The 21,014-nt window shown below is 40.2% G+C and overlaps 1 protein-coding gene across 6 annotated transcripts in view; it reads left to right on the top strand.

Annotated features, from left to right (window-relative positions):
* Positions 1-6,434: 6,434 nt before the first annotated feature.
* Positions 6,435-21,014, top strand: part of TMEM196 (transmembrane protein 196) — a 36,947-nt gene continuing 22,367 nt past the window's right edge. For 4 of the 6 annotated variants that reach the window (XR_013927751.1, XM_080385202.1, XM_080385200.1 and 1 more), the window contains exon 1: positions 6,435-20,951. Coding sequence is in view for 5 of the 6 variants with exons in the window: in XM_080385202.1 (XP_080241328.1) it covers positions 20,787-20,951 (165 nt within the window). In the remaining variant the exon portion in view is untranslated. The remainder of the gene's footprint in view (positions 20,952-21,014) is intronic. The other 2 variants (XM_080385203.1, XM_080385201.1) reach the window with 1 other exon arrangement.

Here is a 21,014-nt window from a genome sequence, read left to right as displayed (position 1 = left end):
ATCTACCCCCACAACCACGTAGGACTAATACTGTGCATGTTTTTCTTCTCGCATTAAACAGAAGAAAGGTCTACAAAATTATGTGGCCACATAAACAAAGAAGTGATTTACTGTGTTTGTTCATGCTGATTCCATTAATTTTTAATGCACGCTTTGTAGAAAATATTCCATGAACAATTCCAGACTAGAAACCTACTGTACGAGAAAGATAACAGTAAGTGTAATTACTTAAGTGGACCTGTATTTAAAATAAAACTGAGCATGAGAAAATACAGTTTCCTTCTTGTTCTGTCACCTGGTAGAAAAATTAATTGCAGCATTGATATGGTTCACTAATCTAGAAAAAGCAGGTAGCGGGAGGTCAGTGTTTAGCAATTTCAACAAAATAAACAGTGAGAAGATAGTCAAAGTGGTTTGCAAGGCCAAGTAAATATCCAGAGAAGAACAGAGGATAAGCTTTACAGAAGAGGAGAGCATGAAAGTGCTCATAGCTCAGCACCAAGCAATCACTTTATTATTTGACCAGATCAAGACTGAGCATCTTGCACCCTATCTGAATCAGCAGCGAACATCCCACCTTCTCTTCTTGCTCACACTTTAGATGATTTGAGCTGAACCACCTTGCCCTAAGACACCGAGGAGAAAAATACTAGTGGAGTACTCATTCTTGGTGTGCTTAATACTGTTTTTAACCTTATGAAGTGTATATAGCTTCTAATTTACAAGTTTATTTAAGGTTTTCCAAAAATAACATTGTGAAATACCAGTGCAGGATGTTTCATTATATATATAGCAAACCACTTTCTTATCACCCTCATCATAAGGTGTCCATGTGTATTGAGACAGATGGAAAGGAAAAACTAGTCACTAACAGAAACAAACAAGAAGATTTTAACTCTTCATATACTTTTCCCTTTTTAACAAAAGTAAACCAAAGTCAGTTCTTACTGTCTCCAAACCCATCCTTTTGTCATGTACTTTGTAACTTTACCACTTTTTAAGAGAGATTTTTATAGTGGAATGCCTCTTTCCTCTTTCTTTAGATTTTTCACCCACCAGTTTATCTGTGTGGTTTCTTCCTGATGTGGGACATTTTCTGAAATACATGTAGGGCTTTAATCTTAGAGATACTTCTTTGTACTTCAAAGCACCTGCACAGCAATGTCTCCAGTTGGACAATCACTCATATTACAGAATTCACTCTTGAAGGGGGGAAAAAAAAAGAAAATTGAAACTGAAAATTAAAAAGTGAAGTGAGTCTTCTCAAACAAGTTGTACCGCACGTGACATTCACAAAGTCTATTAGTAAGTTCCATTATTTTTGCTCAACACTCCTCTGGTCAGCCTTTATTTTTAGTGAGGTCAGGAACTATTATATTTAGCAAAATGTTGTGTTTAATAAAAAATATTGCCATTATTCCCTTCAGAGCACCTCTCCTTAAATAATAAAAATGCCATGAAAAATGAATCTTCAGAATAAGCAAGGTGAAATTAAAGAGTGAAATAACTAAAAGGTGAGGATAAAGGGAGGCAGAAGGCACACTAGAAAGAAAAGAAAAAAACATTTCTAACCATATTTGAAACTTGAAAAAGAGGTAGAGAAATGTAAAAACTTATTCTGGATGACTGAACAGATGAGCTGCAGCAGTTTTGTCTATGCTGAATTTCATCTGAGCTGAAACAGAAATAGGCTACCTATTGCATATACCTGGGCATGTTGCACAGTGTTCAGATAAAAAATGAGCATGATTTCACAACTTGTGGTTGGAGGAATTAGACTGTTATTATTGTATAGAGAAGAGGAAGGGCTGGACATATTTTGACATGGATTGAAACATGAATATTTGACCCTGACACTGATAGCTGACTTCCTGCATATTTGCATGCCTAGTAATACAGTATTCTTCAAAGATTAATTCCTGTACACTTAGAAGAAACTAACCCCAATAGGTGACTTTGAACTGAAATGAAAATTATATCTAACATATAAAACCTTAAATATATGAAAACAAATGAAGAAACATATGAACATTGCTATTAGGGAAATAATACTTATGCATCTGTCAGTAAACCTTATCCATATGGATGCACCTTTAAGTGGTTAATTTTTTTCTCAGAGTTTAAAGACCCCAAATATGTGCTCATACCTTGTATGATGCCTGTTACTAAGTCTATCTATACACCTGGTAGTATTTAGAGCTAATTAATTATTTTCCCTCTTCCTGTTTTCATCATGAATTTCTCTCAAGTCTACTTTTTTGTATTTTAAAGTAGTTAAAATATGCACAAAGCACAAGAAATATTTAGGAATATCCCTTAGAAAAAATAAGCTTTATGTGGTGGGTTGGCCCTGACATGGCCAAGCATCCATACAGCCACTCACTCCCCACCTTCCAGTGGAACAGGGAAGGAAACAGGAAGAACAAGAGAAAACTTGTGGGTTGAAATAAAGACAGGGAAATCACTCAACAGTTACTGTCATAGGTAAAACAGACTTGACTTGTGGAATTTAACTTAATTTATAATATTTAATTACTCAGAGATACCAGGAAATAAAGATGACAAACATTTAAATACTAGAGGCTGCAGTCCCTTTATGGGTGTACCTGCTCTGGTGTGGGTTCATCCATGCACTGCAGCTCCTTCAGGGGTGTCCCTGCTTCAGCATGGGGCACCTCTTCCTCCTCTGGCCTTGTTCTTTTTTTCTAATTTCTGAAATAAATTTTCACTGAGCCACCACAAACTCCTCTGACTGCTTTAGAGGCAACACCAACTCCACTGCTGGGCTCAGCTGTGTCCTGCAGTGGGTCCATTTTGGAGGTGGCTGGAACTGGCTGTGTCTGACACAGGGCAGTCCCTGACCTCCTCCCACAGATGTAGGTCATTAGGGCCACCCGCCAACTTTGCCATTTATACCCGCACATTAACAGCATTATTGCAGAACATGAGTTCAGTTGCAATGAAGTCATGCTTTTGGAAACCAATTTACCTGCTTGTGAAAAGCATACGGCAGTGGTTGCCCGATGATGTTCTCCCCATGAATAAAGTTCAGCCTACAGGGCATAACTTGCCAGAATGTGAGTCCCCGCTGATTTGGTATCTAACACCACCTTACACAGGGTACTGATTTTCAGCATTGGCCTTGTAGTCCATGAGGGCCTTAATGTGGGCAGAGGAGTTGAGTATTAATGAAAATGGAGACACAAGGTGCTCTGCAGAGCTCGAGAGCTTGCTAAACTGCTAGACAGACCTAGTTAGCCTGACTGGCACCCACGGTAGATGGCTTTGTGCTCCTCTCTAATATTAAGACAACCTACAGCAATTTTAAATCTGCCACTGATCTGAAGGGTGCAAAGTTGAACGTCTATACTGTTAGTGGAGCTTGAAGAGTGTTACTGACAGGAGAAACTGGTATAACCAGTCTCGTTAGGGTGAGTATATGCTTATTTATACAAATTAACTGCATTTTTGTAACAGTTATGCTATTAATATACTGTTCCGGTACCAGCTCATGAGCTGGTACCCATTAATGCTCTGCAGACACAAAGCACGTCCCATCAGCTAAAAAGACTTGCAGGGCAAAAATGGAGTACAAGACTGATACTTGCTTTTTCAAGAAGCTGAGAGACCAAATCTCCACAAGAATAATTAACAGCTGCAATAATTAGCAGTGTTAGCTCTTTTAGAGAACAACCAAATACTCACTCAAGCCTCGAGGATCCAGAGTCAGAGGCAGAACCGACTGTGTAGTGAGCAGTGTGTGGGAAGTTGGATCAGCCGCCTCTTACTCCTGGACTCAAAAGGATCAGGTGGAGTAATGGTGGGCAGCCTTCTGGAATGGGTTCAGTCCAGTGTGTGCCACTGACAGACACATTTGCTGCTCTGTCCCACAGGTTAATGCAGAAAAGACTAAGAAGAAGCTCCTTGGAAAATTAGCTTCAGTGCAGCTAAATTTAGGGAAATTAATTTCATGGAAATGATGAGAAGGAAACAATTTGTTTCCTTTTTTATTATTTTTTTATAACTTGGGTTTCTTTCCTGAGTCCCAGCCACTCAATTTGTTGGAGATGAGGTCTCACCCTAACTGCCAGTGCATGGAGCAGCAAAGTGCCATTGAACTCGGAGGCTTCCATGAGCCAAGAGAGACTGGAATCACCTGTCTGCTTTGCTGTGATGGAGACCAGAGCTGACCTCTGTGCTTCCTTTCCTTTCCTTTTCTGAAAGATGCTTTCTATTCAAAAAGATAAAACGGAAACTGCAGCTAGCAAGAATCTCCTGGTGCCAAGTAGTCCTATAGTGGCACCAAAAAAAAATAAAACAAAAGAATGAAACAAATGTGGAATTAAAGGAACCTTGTTCATTAAACATTCTTCTTTCCAAAGGCTTATTAACAATAAGATTTGAAAAGTTGAATTCCACGAAAATACATCCATTTAAGTAGCTGTTAGTGGATCTGTGTTTAGGAACTTTATTACCTTTCTGTGAAGCTTTAGATCAAGGGATACTCCACCTAAAACTTCCTCCTTAAAATAAATAAAAAGTATCCTGTATTTTGCAGTATCAACATAAAACATATATAAAAAAGGAGGTGGCATGTTGATAAATGCATGTAAGTCAAATTCTGTATCTACTTAATTGATCTTGTTCTTAATAAACACTTTTCTATAAAATGGAAACCTTTAGATAAAGATTAACTACAAAGACCATGGAATAAAAATTAATGATATTGGTCTAAATACTTTATTACAGTGAGGGAAAACCTGGTTTAAAATATAGGAGATCAAATACATCTTTAACTTGCCATTGAAAAGAATAAATAGAAAAAAGAACAACAATGCTATGTGTTAGAAAGCAGAATTTTGTCCACAGCTCCCCTGCCTGTTAGCTTGTCTTGCCCGTGATGCACATTCCTGAAGTGAGATGACTTTATCCCAATTTTGTGACATTTTGGAATCACTTCATACTTTGTCTGAGCATGAGCTTGGTGGGTGCAAAGCAAAAAAGCATGAGCTCAAAGACCTATTCTCTGCTGCCAGGCATAAGACTTTACAAGACACCAGACTTAGTAATGCCAGATTCCTGTCTAAATAATTGACAACTACAATGAAGTGAGGGCAAAAGTCACTCCCAACCAGACTATATTTAAAACTGCTAACCTGAGCAGGCTTCATATTCTAAGAAACGTGTCTAAGATTCATCTGAAAAACCCTGCTGTGTGTTTCCAAGTTCAGTCATCGTCTCCAGAACAGTTTTAAATGAGAGATTTACTGAGCCAGTTACTGCACAAAACTAGCTGTAGGGAAAGTTACACTGTACTGATAAAACCAAAATAGCCGATGTTACATTACAGCAAAGCTAACATGGAAAACGTCTTCTGTCACAAAACTTCTAGCTGGACTTATGCACTGAAAAGAATTAGTTTCATTTGTGATCTGAGGTTGTGCTTTGCTCAGAGACCTATCAAGAGCTAGAGTAGCTGTGGATGTAATGTTAAATTCCAGTTAAGACATAGGCAGGAGGAACAAGACCACTGCCCAAGGGGTCTGGTGGTTGTGTGCCAAGCCACTGAGTGGGCACCAAGCTCAGGAGCCAAATTCTTAACTGCATGAGTATGCCCTGCTCCCGCCAAGGTCAGTGGGAGCAGCGTGCTGCATTGCAAGGCAGAGCATTTAACAAGGACACAAAGATAAATTTCTGCAGAGAAATCTTTCTTGTGCTCTTTGCAAGTATTGTTTTGTTGTTGGCTTATTGTTTGGTGGGGTTTGGGGTTTTCTGTTTGGTTTTGTGGGTGGTTTTTTGGGGGGTTTTAGTGGGGGTTTTTTTGTAAGCCTGCAAACTGCAGGATATTGAGAAAATAGATACTGGATGAAATCCTGGTTCCACTAAAGTCATTGGGAAAAATTGTATTGACTTCCCCAGGGTCAGCTTTCATTTAGAGTGTAGTCCCTTGTGTATTCTTTCTTGGTGACACCCAAATAAAATGTGCTTTGCTTACAAATCAAAATGTTTTTTTGAAGCTGCTAGCTCTTTCAGATCAGCGTGGTGGCTGAAATACAAGCTGTGCTCTTCTCTGAATCTCCTATTATTACCTGTCATAAAGAATCCACAATTGGGGTTTAGCTGGCAATTTCATTGCTGATACATGAGGCAGATGAAAATCCAGATTGTTCTTCCAAATCAGTTTTAGCTGTATGTTGATGATATAATAGCTTTTTGTGGTGGTGTTGGAATAGTAAGCAGATATGTACCTCCATCCACACTGCCCAATCGGCAGCCCAACAAAATCGGTGGGATGGACTTCCACCTAGTAGAAAATTAATATACTCCACAATGTTGCTATCATTTAGTTTCTACAGCCCTGTAGCGGGGTTTACTGCAGCAGCTATTCCAGTGTACCTGGTCTCTGCAGGAGTTTTTTGAATGACTTCAGTGACACCAGTACCTACAGACACACTGGAAGAACCTGACAGTTTAAAATATTTTTTCAAACAGATGTGACTTTAAAGAACCCAAAGCAGAAGAGAAATATTCACAGATATGAGCATTTCTACAATACCACAGTGATTCGTTGAGAGACTTCTGTTTACCCACTGAAGAGTGAGAAATGGAAGACAAGAGAGGATGAGTAGGGAACAACCCAAGGTGTTCGGAGTATGAAGGGGAACTATTTTTCTTTTGCAGATTGTCCAGTGGAGCAGGAAATGTCTATACCTGACTTAGGAGTTTAAGTCAGGCAATTTCTTTATACATGGAAAACGTTAGTTTTCGAGTGGTATGCAGGGCAGGCAAACTAGTTGGCCTCAATTGCTATTGCTGTTAAAGACGACCAGTACAACAAGTTGTGGAGGATGTCAGAAACCTTACATCTCTTTCTGCAAGAAATGTTTCTAACTTGATTTCTGTCCTGTGGGAGCAAAGTTAAAGTAAAATGTTCACTTTTGCCACAGGATGAAAACATTAAGTTAATAGTTATTATTATATATAGCATAATTTCACATCAATCCACAAAAAATTGAAAGCAAAATAAGAGGAAGTGCAGCAAATCTTTCAGTTTTTAATTTAAAATATTATTGAAATTGACTCATTCCCTTGTAATTTATATTTTCTCAAAAGAATGGTTCTCTTAAAATCGTTTGACCCTATCTATTTATAGATATTGTTTGTTCTGCTCTTCTTATTTATTTCTTTTGGCATTACTGCTCAAATAATTTCAAATCATGATTTATGCTTATATGGCAACAGAAAGGATTGAAGCCAGTGTCATCTATTAAAATAGCCTGTGTCAGATATTATGCTGTATTTACCTCATCCTGAGGCATATTCCTGTGATCTCTTCGAATTAATTTAATTTGAAAAATATTCTGGAGTTAAAGTACACTGAATAATAGTTGTTTTGGAAACTGAATAATAAGAACTAACTTCAGCCCTTTTTGTCAAGCTACTAATTGTTTTGTTTATTTAAATTAAGAAAACTCTGTGCCTACGGACATGTTATGAATTCTCAAGACCATACATCATTCTCCCTTCACAGCAGCAAAGATAAAAAAAAATAAAAAAAAAATTCTGTAATTAATGTTTCTTTTCACGTGGTTTTCTATATGGAGAGCAAAAAATTTTAAACCAAAAAGTACTCATTTATTTCCAAAAAAAGGAAAGGCTGGTTTAGTGGCTCTGCAGTTAATTGGAAGCCTTTATCCTGCTTGAAACAGTGGAAGTCACGGACATGGCCTGTCCCCAAGAGCCAGGGTGGTTATCATGAACCATCTCACAAGGAAACCTTAAACAGTCGGGGACCTTCTTTTCAATGAGGATATGATCTTGCTGACAAGCTCTGGGCTGAAACATCATTATATCTGTCCAAAACCACGGAATATTGTGCCTTGAGCTGGCACCACAGCAAAACCCTACTGATTCAGAACTGGAGTGACAACACTTGCTGCTTTGTTCTTCGTGAACGAATGGCACTGGAGTAGGCACAGCGCTGACATGTAACAAGAACCAGCCTCTGAGAAGGGCATGCTCTAAATCAAATCAGACAGAAAGGAAAGTGCAAGGATTATTTCTATCTTACAAATGCAAAATGCAGAAAGAAAATAAGAGCCTAGTCAGAGGAGTCACATAGTCTCAGTGTGCATAAATACCTGAAGGGAGGGTGCAAAGAGGATGGGGCCAGGCTCTTTTAAGCAGTGCCCGGTGGCAAAAGAAGGGGCAATAGGCAAAACCTGAAACACAGGACACTGCCTGAACATCAGGAAACACTTTTTAATGGTGAGGTGACTGAGCACTGGCACAGTTGCCCGGGGAGGTTGTGGACTCTCCATCCTTGGAGATATTCAATAGCTGTCTGGACATGATCCTGGACAACTGGCTCTAGGTGTCCCAGATTGAGAAGTTGGACCAGATGACCTCCAGAGGTACCTTCCAACCTCAACCATCTTGTCATTTGCTGATTCTCTCTCATCAGAAAATCTGGAAACTGACTCTGCCACTGCTCACCCGCAATCAAACGGTGCAGGAAGCCCCTTACTTTGTGCCTCTGAGCTTAGGTTATTTGTGGAATAGTTTATTCACTCATTTTTATGTTATTTTCAGGGAACAACAGGTTCTTATTTAGTACACTCCATGACTTAATGAGAACAAATATTCTGATTCTTATATATACTTAGATCTCTTTACGCTGCTCTGGAAACACAGGGGTTATACATGAGCATGTGGTGTAGAAATGACTTGCCTTGTCACAGAAGTGTATCCTCTCATTTTTGCATCTGCTGGTGGCACACTCATTTCAGTCACATATTCCTGATCTATAATGATATAATAGAATACAAATTATATCTGGATGGGGCTTTTTTCTATTTAACTTTAAATGTAACTATGAATTTGGTTTAGTAAATTTGTGTCATATTTTACTAGCCTTGAAGATTTTACTCTGGTGAATGTTTTCTGTTTTGTTTTGGTTTGGATTTTTTTAAAGTTTTGATGTCCTGTTTTCTTCTTTATCAATACTATCTAGATAGGGCCATATGCAAATAGCTTATCTGTCTTTGCAGGCTAGGAAGATTTCGGAAAAAGCATTGTTTACATCCTAATCAGGTACAAACATCTTTTGGTTGACATATTTAAATTATTTGAATGCTTTGCTGTGGCTTGTATTCGTATCTGCAGTGCAAATATTCCTTCTAAATCAGTACCCAGACAGAGGAACATTAAATAATTTGAAGCAATGCTAAAACCAATAGAATATACAAAGACAGTTTCCTGTAAACAACATGGTGGTGGTGGTGGTGGTTTTATATCCTTCAAATTCTGTATCTTGGTTTGTAATCTATACCTACAGTGAGGGGAAGAATAAATTAATTTCTATCCACAAGACAATCTTCCAGCAGTGATGGTTTTCCCTGAGGTACGACAGCTCTAAGAAATAGCTGTTGAACAAAAAGGTGTATATGATATGGTAGGAGCAGGCAAGCTGAAAACCATAATTATTCTGTAGTTAAATATGCGTGCAGGAGTCTTTCATTCATATTCATACCCACAGGGTAGCCCCTGGGGTGATAATTCAGTGGTTCAGGTCCACCAGATTTAAAATAGATGAATGCACTCAATTCTTAATTTTAAGCCTATTTAAGTCTGTAAATGACAGAAATGTATTTGTTTGATTTATGTTGGCTTGCAATTGACCACATTAATAGGAACCAATTAAAATATTTTTAATTCAGTGATATTTTATACGTTCCTTCCAATTCCCAGATATCACCAAAAGTGAGCAGAAACCTATGCCTTTATTTCTAGAATGCTATTGAAGGGAGATGAGGTACCATGGCCAGAGGGAAACTATATTTTCTGTTTATTATACTTAAGTGATCTTTTTTTTCTCAAAAATATTTTTTCCATAAAAGCATCTATTTCTGAAGTGTCACCAATTTTCATGTAGGCATCTTGCAGGCTTGATACAATTCATATTATATTTTAATTTAGTTTTTAAAATAACTTTATGATATTTTTTAATTAAATGTACGTTTAGCATTTCATTTTCAAAAGGAGAACACTGTTCTGGGGGCACTTAATTGAGATTAAAAGTAAATTTTTGAGAAAAATATACAGTTCAACTGCATTAAAAGTTATTCCTAACACTCTCAGGGAAAAAGACTTATATCAAATGTACTAAAAGGGAAACATCCTGAAATAGCAGGCAGGTCATAAAAATAGTTTCCACATTTTTGTTTCTCATGGTACTGTTAAAGCAGTCAAAAGATGCAAGGTGTAATCAGTGACTTCTGTGAGTATGGCTTAAACTGCGAGAGTTTGGAACAATGGTGAGGGAAATGACGCTTTCACAAGAGGCAGTCTGCTCAAGCCCAGTGAAACAAAAAATGTTAAAAGCACATGGGAATGAAGTCTCCTAGGGATGGCTAAGATGGCCTAAGGCAGTGCTCCTCCTTTCCAGCCAAAGGTCTGATGGAGGCTCTCTCTCACGGTAGCACAGTCCCAGCTCTGAAAGAAAATGTCCACCCCATGAAGATAGCCTGCTCCATTCCATCAGAGGCCAGGGTACCTGCAGACGTGTTGTGAGGAAGGCATGAGAGAGTCTGAAGTTTTTTAAAATACACATTTCTTAGATAACTATTGTTTTATTTGAAGATGCTTTGATTTTCTCTCTATACAAAAAAAAACCCAACCAAAAAAAAAAAAAAAACCAAACAAGCCAACCCTCAAAAATAAAAATGCAGTAATGAGCAGTTTTTAAAGTAGTTTGGTGCAATTATCATACAGAGATATAACTCACAATGTCAAAAAATGTATCAGGAATGTTGGGGAATGAGCTTTTAATCATAAACCAAAACAGCTCTGTGGTCACCTTTTCAAGATGGAAAGCACTAAGCAGAAGTGAAAATACTATTGCAATATGACTGTTAGAAATTATTGCAAAATCAGTCTTTACTATTAGCTAGTACTTACTGTTCTGCTAGTTGGGAAGGTATGGGGGTTTTTGGATTGGTCAGCTACTGTAATTGCTGCCAGATGGATGCAATTTTAAGATCATTATTTGTAATCCTTCCTTGCTCTCAGTATTTTTTATCTCGAAACAATTGCAATTAAGATGTTCCTCAGCAGTTTTTTGCTGAGATAAGAGGCTTTTCTTGCTCACCCATGTTAAAATGCTACTAAATTAATCATTGTGCAATTTAGCTAAGGAATATAGCTTTGTTGATGTGCTGTTATTTTTAACGTTTAATTAGAAGGAGTAAGAGAGCTGATTAGCAGTACAGTATGATAGCACAGATCATTAAAACTCAGATGTAAACCTAAGTGCACTCTCTTGTCTCACCACATGCAGGTGGCAATTACCTGAGCAACAGAGCTCTCCTGGCATGAAGCATGGCTGTACCTAAGTGATGGGAGATTTTGAGGATGGGACCCTGGTTTCCTTGTCAGATATGTATGAATAGATCTGACTGAAACCCATGGGAAACAAATGCATAGAGGGAAACCAGCAGTCCAGAGGACTCAAGGTGTGTCTTCAGGGATGGTTGTTTCAGATATGCTTGCTTTTCAGAACTGTATGGCCAGAATGTAACTTATAATACTACATCTACAGCATGTATACATATAAAGCCCTTGATTAGGCAAAAGAAAGAGCTAAGGTGCCTTTGGCTTCCCTCCTGCTGTTAACACTCACCACTTCTGCATAAACTACCTAATCTCATGACAATGATGGGACCAGACAACCTTCCCAGCCAGAGGGCAATGTACAGACATTGTTGACCAAAAAATGGTCTGAGTTTTATAGACAGGTATAGTAGGATTTTAGTCTAGCAATATACCCTGTATTTTTTCAACTGTAAAAACTATTTGTAAATGTTGACCAGCTAATAGCCATTACACAGTGATACACAATTTAACTCACATTTTATTCAGTAGTAAGATTTCTACCAACTAGACAAGAAATTGGATCAGAGTACAGATCTTTAATAAAATCATACATTACAGAAACTAATAATTTGCTGGGTATAGTCCAAGATAAACCATGATTTACAGGCATGTTGACAAATCACTCTCGCAATTCTGTGCCCTCTGAGCTTACCATTTTGGACTGCTTTTTCACTTGCTCCATACAGTGTGTTTCTTATAAAAATTATTATTACAGTTTGGCAGAGAAAAGGGGTTGATGGAGTCATGTACGGTTGAAGGAAAACCTTTTTGTTAACCATTAATTCCTATTTTTGCCTAACATTGAAAGGATGGGAATAATTAAAATTTAGTCCCTAAATGTTTTCATTTTTATTTTGGATTTTTGATGATTTTTTTTCTGTACTCTACCTTGGGCACAAAAATTTAACAATTGTTTCACAAATTACAACAATGCAACAAAAAAACCCCCAGTTCCAAACCTTCTCAAATAACAGCCCAGATGCCCCATGCTCAAGGACTTTACTTGACACAATGCGTCTCATCAGTGGAAAAAATTACTCAGTGGGAGATAGAGTCTGATCTAATTAAAAGACCTGGTGAAGGGGAAATGACCACACTCCTTATTCATCTCCAAAACTATCCTAATAGGCTTCAGATTAGGGCTCTTAACAGGGTTCATCCCAGCTGTTATCTCTTTCGTGACTCATCCAAAGAATATGAGCAGGCAACAGCTGGAGCCTGGACTCTGTCTTTTTCTACAGTGTATTGGATGCCAAAAATGGGAGCAGATACTGGTCCTGAGGTTCTTGAGTGCTGCTTTCTGGTTTGGCACTGTTCCTAGTTACTGTAGCAGCATAAATCCCTATCATGCATGAGTTATACAGCCTGTCAGGCCACTTAACATGTGCAGGTTTCTTCCAGCCCTCATTCAGGCCGTGCTCCCATTTAGGCAAATGTGAGCTTTGTGCATCTACATGATGGAGGCTGTAATGACTCTGATTCAGCAAAGCCCTTTAGTGCATATTTAGTTCTGCATGTGTTAGGTTCATCCTCATTCAGGGGAGCGTTATTCATAAGGTGAATTTTGAACACACACTTGAGTGCTGTACTGTATGAGGGCTGATTTACTAAGACACCTTCTAACCTTTATTACTTGAATGCGCTGCAGGATTCTAAAAATGAATGGCAAATCTATAATGTACTGAGGTCCTAGTTAGGCACTCATTTCATGGCATTTTAGGTTTGAGAATGCTTTATTACAGCCTGCACTGTAAGAATGTATTTTGACTGCATTCAGATTGGAAAGGTTTAATTAAATCTCAATTTAATGGACTTCACCCCAGAAAGTGAAGGCCAGAGACCGAAAGATGGCAGAATGTCAGATGGGTTATGTAAGTCATGCAATTCAAAGAGCACATTAATTTACTATCCTGCAGAGACTGTTTATACATTCTGTTTATATAGCAAGGCAGTAATGTTGTTATCTCACTTTCGCTTTGTTTTGAACATCCAAGGTTAATGTATTAAAACAAAAAAGGTGACTAAGTCAGGATTTTTCCCAGGCATTGCTTCAAATGAATTCTTTGCAATAAAGATTTATGTTCCTTTTTTATTTCAGATCAGTATGCTTAGTGTTCAACCCAACCAGGAAGAGTAAATTGGACATTTCTTGCAAGCAGCAACAACATGAATGTCATTTGAAAACTGTTCAGTTTATTGCAGAGGACAAGATGAAAATGAGGTGTTCAGTGTTCAAAAGATGTCAGTGAGGCCTTTGCAACATAGCTGGTGCTAGGAACTGTATCTGGTAACTTTTGTATGCTCACACCTAGTATGATAGTGCATTAGTTAGAAGTGCAATAGCTTCAAGATTTCAGTTTTCAGAAATGGTCTGAACAAAATGTCCACTGTCTCAGTAGATTTAATGATTACTGAGTAGTAGATTATAAGAAGGCAGCCCATGACAATTACTTTTTGTTCTTTGCAGAGTTGCTGTATGCATGCTATATACTTCTATAGCACCTCTCCATAGCTTCACAGCTTCAGGAGTGGAGCTATGAGATGTACTATAGCTCTACAGAATAACTCATCCAGTGGTTCAAAATAAAAGTGAGAAATTCAAAGTGCCTCTAGCTACTGTGCTACTGTAGATCATCTTCTAGGCAATCACCTAAGTAAAGGTCCTAGATAGAACCTTTCTACCCAACTTAGATTCAGAGTTGGTATAAAAATGCTCCTCCTCATCCCATGTTTTTGATGGTGTCCTCTCCTAATAGGAAACCTTAAGAGATGTTAAGATGTGGATCGTAATATACACATCAGACAAAGAGAAGCTGAAGAGTGCAACAAGGACTCACTCCCAGTACAAGACCCTGTTCCTGCCTTAGTTTCTTATAAACAACATACTTAATAGCTTAAAGTCTTCAGGTTGCTGGTGGGAACAGATTATTTGATCAGATATATGTCAGATGAAACGGGGACTTAACGGATCAACACGGAGCTCTGTCCTGTTAGACTGCAAAGCAGTCTTTGCCCTAATACTTTTTAATCTCACAACCCCTTGGCATCAAAACAAAAAGTCCTCAGCAAGGTTTTTCTGAGTTTTCTATCCCACTTTATTTCTTCTTTCCCCTTCTTGTGGAAAGAATGGCATTATGCAGCCCTTCTTTTCTCCTCATATATGCAAAATATTCATGTACAAGGGCTCGTGTTTGTAGCAAGTCCATGCATACTTGCAGGGATAAGCAAGAGACAAGAAGCCTGCATTACTCTCCAAACACTCGCACTTCCAGTTTCCTTCATGCCTCTACTGAACTGTCCCAGCCCACCAAAATAACCACTGATTCCTTCTAAACTCCTTTACCTCCATGACTGCTGCTGAGACTTGCCAGCCCTGTCAGTCTCCAACAATCCTTCTCTGACCTCTTCCTCACCCTTTTCCAACAAGCTATGCTGTCATCATCACAAAATGGCATTTGCTATCCCCAAAAGTGGACAGCAAAATGTAACAGTTGCCTACATTGTTAAGAAGACTAATATTGGCTTTGTTTACCTTCCTCATGGAAACAAACACAACAGGTTCCACTAAAATGTTCTCTCCCTCTGGCTATTAGCACAAAACAGCGGCTCAGCTCAGAATAAGTTGCTGACTTATAGGCTTGTAAGTCTCCAGCCCTCTTTGCTCCTGTCCCCCAAAAGCAGATAGTTCCAAGCCTTTCTTCTCCATGGTAGAGTGAACTTGCTTTTCATTCTTCTTTAATCCTGAATCCCATGGAAATCCCATATCAAAATAATTTTTCCTTATATCTAGATCTTACCCAGCAGGGTACGATCCTGGGCAGATACTACCTTCAGAAAAATTTTCCTTAAGAGCTTAGATGACTTGTTTATCCCAAGCAGAGAGGATGCCTTCTCAAAGGTAACTGTGCTCATTGGGCCACCACTGGCCCAAAGCACTTCGGAAAGTGGGTACCTTTGAACTCTCCTATGTCCCTAGTAAAAAGCCTGTCCATCCTGTGAAAGAATGTAAATATTTCAATAATTGTCTGGTAAATATAAAATTACTCCATACACACAGTTTGACCATGCAGTTCAAACCAGTTCCTAGAGCAACCAGCTCTAGATTCTGCTCGAGATTCCCCAGTGAGTGACATTTCCTTGTAGTGGTTCAGAGGAGATGTGTCTATAAAGCTCATCCCTCTAGTTTACCAAAAGTCATTTCATCTGATTTATGTTCCTCAGATCTCTAAGAGAGGCTATTTAGCATGACATTACTGCACCAAGAAATGGACAGGAACTGTTTTACAAGTATTAAATTCACATTAGTAACAGAGGAGTACTTGTTTTAATTAGGCATTTCATGCCGTACATTGTATTGATGAACAGAGCTGCTGGGTGAACATGGGTCTGCAGCTCCATCCAAGGGTCTTCACTGGCAGAGAATTATCTGCTGTGAAGCCGGGGGATCACAGTTCCTGGGAAAACTTAGTCTTTTCCAATGATCATACTTGGTTGCAGTTTCCACAGAAACCATATTAATGTAGAAAGAGTCTTTATTTAACAGGACATTGATGTTGGATGAAAGAGACCTTGGTTCAGCTAGTCTTTATGTACAATGTTAGGCAAGTCACTTTAAAGATCCTGTGACTCATATCCTTGAATGTAACATGGAGGTAAGTAAATTCACATGCACTCTTAATTAATGTTTTGATGAGTAGCAGGAGACTTAGAAGTTGTGCAGGTTTCTGATCTCTTCTACTGAAGGAGGATCCTTCTCTAATCTAATCAAACTAGTAAAAGGTGCCTTGAGGGGAATAGAATTTCTTTAAGTTGTAGAAGAAAGGGGATAATTAAGAATAAATCCAAGAAAAAGTAATTTTTACTCACTTTTCACTTGGGCTATATAAAGTCCATCCTATTTTCTCTACCCAACCCAAAGCTGAAAACGTGAAATTTTCCATCCAACATCAATGACTGTCACAAATCCTCTAACCTCTCTTGAATAAAACCGTGTGCTGAGTAGTTTTAGAATATGCCATCAGATTTTTTGTGTGTTATAAGCCAATAACTTAATGACTTGAACCAAGAAAACCAATTGTGACCTAACAACATTAACAGCCACACATGTGTCACAGGTCCTAGTTTTTCTGGGGCCGAGCTACTCATTCAGCAGAAAGTTTGTCTGAGTGTTGAATTTTAAACAGACAAAACCAATGAAAGTCCCTTATCTTCTCCCATACAAGATTCTAATAGGGTTTGCTTCCCATTTTAGTACATCAGTGCATGCTAATTTAGAGTATGAATAAACTAAGGAATAAAATGTACTGAGCTGATTTTCCACAAAAAAAGGGAATGTTCTAAAGGCTGTTTTGTACACATTTTTATAGATAGGATAGAACTGATAAAGCTGGCTTTAGAATGGAATCAATAGGAATCTCTTTGTAGAACCCAAGGCACTGTATCAACCCCAAACACTTAAAAGACGTTTGTTAGAGTGCTGCTCTCCATTGCTTTTGTTTCAGTCAAACTTAATTGAAGAGGTCTAGGTGACAAAGCAGTGTAAAGGGATGGAATCTGCAAAGTACGGTGAAAGCAAGGTGTGCCTGTGAAAAGAGGAGGATTCACAATCTGCCCTTGAAGCTGAATTTTTCCATTTCCTAAAGAATGTCCTGGTAAAAGTCATTTAGTCTGTGCCATTTATTCCAGGATAGCTCAACTGATATTCCTTGTGCCAAGCTAGAAAATAAATCCATAAGGTAAAAGAGTAATCCAGCTTCTAAGATCAAATGTCTATTTGCCCAAGACTGCTACCTTATACGCAGGTATATTAGCAACACCATATTAGCAACACCAACCTTTAGGAAGTGAGTACCTCCCATCTTGGAACTGCATCAACTTATATCTCATCTCTGAAGCAGCCATAGGATGGCTGTACAGTTCCAATTTTATTCACAATTTACCCAGGCTGAATTGGATTCGGTGGCCTGAATTCTGATTTAATGCTATAGGCCAGTTCTTATTCACAAGATAGATCTTTACAGTATTGTTTTAGAGACTCATGGAATTAGGGAATAAATAAATTCAACCACTCTAACAGGATGCATTCAGCTATGGATAGAGCCTTCAAAGTGTTACATAAAACTGGTCTTTTCCAGTGGAGAGGCTATAACTTTCTCAGTGTCTCTCCTTTTGGTCATCAGAGCCACGTAAAAGGGACTTAGCATAAATGAATCTTTGTATTCTGATTTCTATTTCTTCACTGCCAGTACTATGTCATCCAATTACCCTTCATTCCACTATGTGACTAGAATCTTTTTGTCATGAGACATTTTTAAAGTCTCTAATGATAAAAAAGTGGGGGAAAAAAAGTTTTCTTTCAAAGAAGTCAAGAAGAATAAGGTTGATAACTTTGGCTCATGAATCCAACAGTTTAAATTAAAGATCCAAAGACCTCATGACTTTAGTTAATGGTACTTTGGGGATGGGCTTTCAGTATTTAACTTCCTGCAGTCATGAACACTTGCCTGCACATTGAATGATTTTAGATATTTTTTTTCCCTAGTATAACATCATAATCTTTTTGTTATGGGAATCACACATACAGGAAACATTTCAAAACCAGCCAGCTGAGACAGCAAGCAGTTAAATAACTCTGGAAAAGAGTGCCTTAATGCTGCAAAGATGTAAGCATGTGCTGAAATGTATGCATGAATAGCCCCATGTGTAAAGTTAATTGCCTAGATCAAATCATAATGATGATGCAGCACCATAGTACAAATAAAGTGATTACACAGACAAAGGCTGTATCTTTTCATTTTAAAAAGATAACAATTAGAATATTACATTTCCTTCCTGTCTTTATTTGAAAGGGTGCAAAGCAGAGATAACTCATGCAGCTCTTCCTGGGCAGCCTTACTAACTCCGGCTGAGGCCTTGCTTAGCTCTGCACCTCTGCAGCCTGCAGGTTGGAAAGCAGGCACCCGGAGCACTGCCTCTCCTGCCATTGGGCTCCAGTTTTATGTCCCTCTTTTAATAACTGTCGCACGAAGTGATCTCCATCTAGGACACACTTATCACAAGGTCTCTTTCCCCCCATCTTTCTGGCAGCTTATTATGGCTGAAGTGGAAATGTTACATAAAACAAGCTGTTTATGGAAATCTTATTTCTGTCACATGAGCTCTATCCTGATATGACAGGCACTCTATCTGGCTGCAAGTATTAAATATATTAATTATATCTGTCATTATGCAATTCCCTTCTTATCACCACTGGTTTTTATAGTCCTGGTAAAATATACTCTAAACGGTAAAATCATTGTACCTTAGCACACTTTAACGTTTATAACAATCTGACATAATAAGAATACTGTCATTGCAGAAACACCTTCCTACACCCATGTGGGTACTTGAAAATCTGTGCTTTCTCCATCCTCCTACATAAAGATAGTAGCTTAGAAACTTTTATGCTGTGCCTTGATTTTTAATGATAAGAGATGTCAGGTATCATTTAAAACATCGGAGATGGAAAGGGGCTAATTCAGCTTTAACTATAATATAGCTTTCCTTTACAGTCACACATTCTGCTTCTGTGAACTGGCAAAAGTGTGTGAAAATATGAAACAGTTAAAATTTTAAGCTAGAAAGCATTAAGATCCTTTCTTAGGACCCCTTTCTCACTCTTGGATACCAGAAGAACATAAACAGCTTATGGGGCCAGACTTTGACACCAGTCTAACTTCACTCACAGCAATTAAGCATGCAAGCTTTCTATAAATGAGAACTAAACTCTGGCCTCTAATGGTGGATCTTCTCAAGTGATAATACCTACACATGGCTTGTTCTCTTGCACTTTAGCAAGTGCACATGACAGCAGTCCAATTGCTGTCTTCTCAACAAGACACAGGTTTTGGAGCTCAAAGAAATATTTTCAATCAGGACCTTGCTAATCTGATGCTCTTGCTTCCAAATTGTACCATCAAAATAATGGATAAGTCTAGACTGCCCTTCTGGATCCTGATGCCTGAGCGTAGGATTTCTAGATGTTTAAAGAATATTAAGAATTCTAGATTTTTGCATACAAGGGAAATTTCCACATATGCTTTGTTTGGAAGAAAAAAATAGCATGTATATAGAGAAAACTAGCTAAATCCCCCAGGATGCTGATGTTTTTGTATCATGATCTAGATTTTGGGGATGTAATTAAGTAGTGCTTTTGCCCCGCTGTTAAGGTAGACGTCCAAAGGTTGGTGATGGATATTTGGGAAAGCCAAGGTACTAGGTTGAGTGTTTTTGTGTTGTGCAGCACACCCATGTTCTAAAACTGCAGTCACAGTGGCGAAGCATTCCCTGTATCTGCACCTCGGGAATAAAGGCTGGTACCAAGCCACCCGGCACGGCTCAGGTCGCAGCTCTGGATCTCTCATTACGTTTCTCTTTGCGGCTCATTTGCTTTAGGACTGCCACCCTCCTGGCCGTTGTCAGAGTGACGAGGATGGCTACAGCAGTTGCCTATTTTGGCAACGGTGTTTTGGAAGGAACCAGAGAGTTTTGCAGCGGTGAGACTGGCTCCAGCCCTTTTACTCACACAAGAGGCAGACGGACTTCCTCCTGCATGCTCGCGGCAGCACCTGGGGGCGGGGGGGGGCTCCTGCGCACCCCCCCGAGGGGGCCACCTTCGCGGGAAGGGTGGCGGGGCGGCAGCCCGCAGCCGGAGAGCGGCGCTCCCCGCGCCCCGCCGCCAGCCGCCCGGGCGCGGGACGGAGGCGGTGTGCGGGCCGGGGCCGGGCCGGGCCGGGCGGGGGCGGGCCGGGAAGGTGCGGTGCCGTGTGCCCCAGGGCGGGGCTGCGTGGCGCCTCGCCCCGGCATTGGGTCTAGATTCATACATAAAGATAGCCGGGGTGGGCTCGGCACACTCCTCTCCCCCCCCACCCCAACCCGGGGAGAGACGGGGGGAGAGAAATAAAGGGAGGGGGGGTGGGGGGGGAGAGAGAAAAATCCCAGTGAGGTCATTTCAATGAGAGCGCAGGAGGCGACCAGACTAGGTCGACTTTTCCGGCGGAGGCGCAGCCCCTGAGGAGCGCGGCGCGGCACCGCGGCCCGTCCCCGCCGCCGGGCCGGCACCTTGGAGAGCTCCGCGGCGCCGGGGCCGCGCTCGCTGCCGGCGCGGCGCTGCGCGGCGCTTTGCGGGGCCCGGTGCGCCGGGGCCGCCCCGCCGCCCCCCGGCAGCGCCCGCCGGCCGCGGATGCGCCGCTCCGCCCCGGCTGCCGGCCGAGGAAGAAAAGTTTGGGGGCGACTTAAGGCCGCGGGAGCGTCGGAGGAGAAGGAGGATGCGCGGTTTCCCCGGCTGATCGGGAAGGAAGGATGACCGAGGGAGGATGTGCACCAGCAGCCAGATCATCGGGAGCCTCCTGGTGCTCTCCGTGCTGGAGATAGGGTTAGGGGTGTCCAGCGTGGCCGTGGGGGCGGTCAGTTTCAGCCTGGTCCTCACAGAGCATAAACCTCAGCTGGGAGACTCTTCTCCGGTATGGAGCGGGGTGTGTGTACGTTAGCCATTTCACTCTCTCTTTAACTCTTTATGGTGATGATCAGACCGTGCGAAGGCA

This window comes from Falco punctatus (assembly GCF_963210335.1).
Source record: "Falco punctatus genome assembly, chromosome: 4".
NCBI classification, from domain to species: domain Eukaryota; kingdom Metazoa; phylum Chordata; class Aves; order Falconiformes; family Falconidae; genus Falco; species Falco punctatus.
The sequence above is the reverse complement of the archived record's forward strand: the minus strand, read 5'-3'. Positions and strand labels throughout refer to the sequence as shown.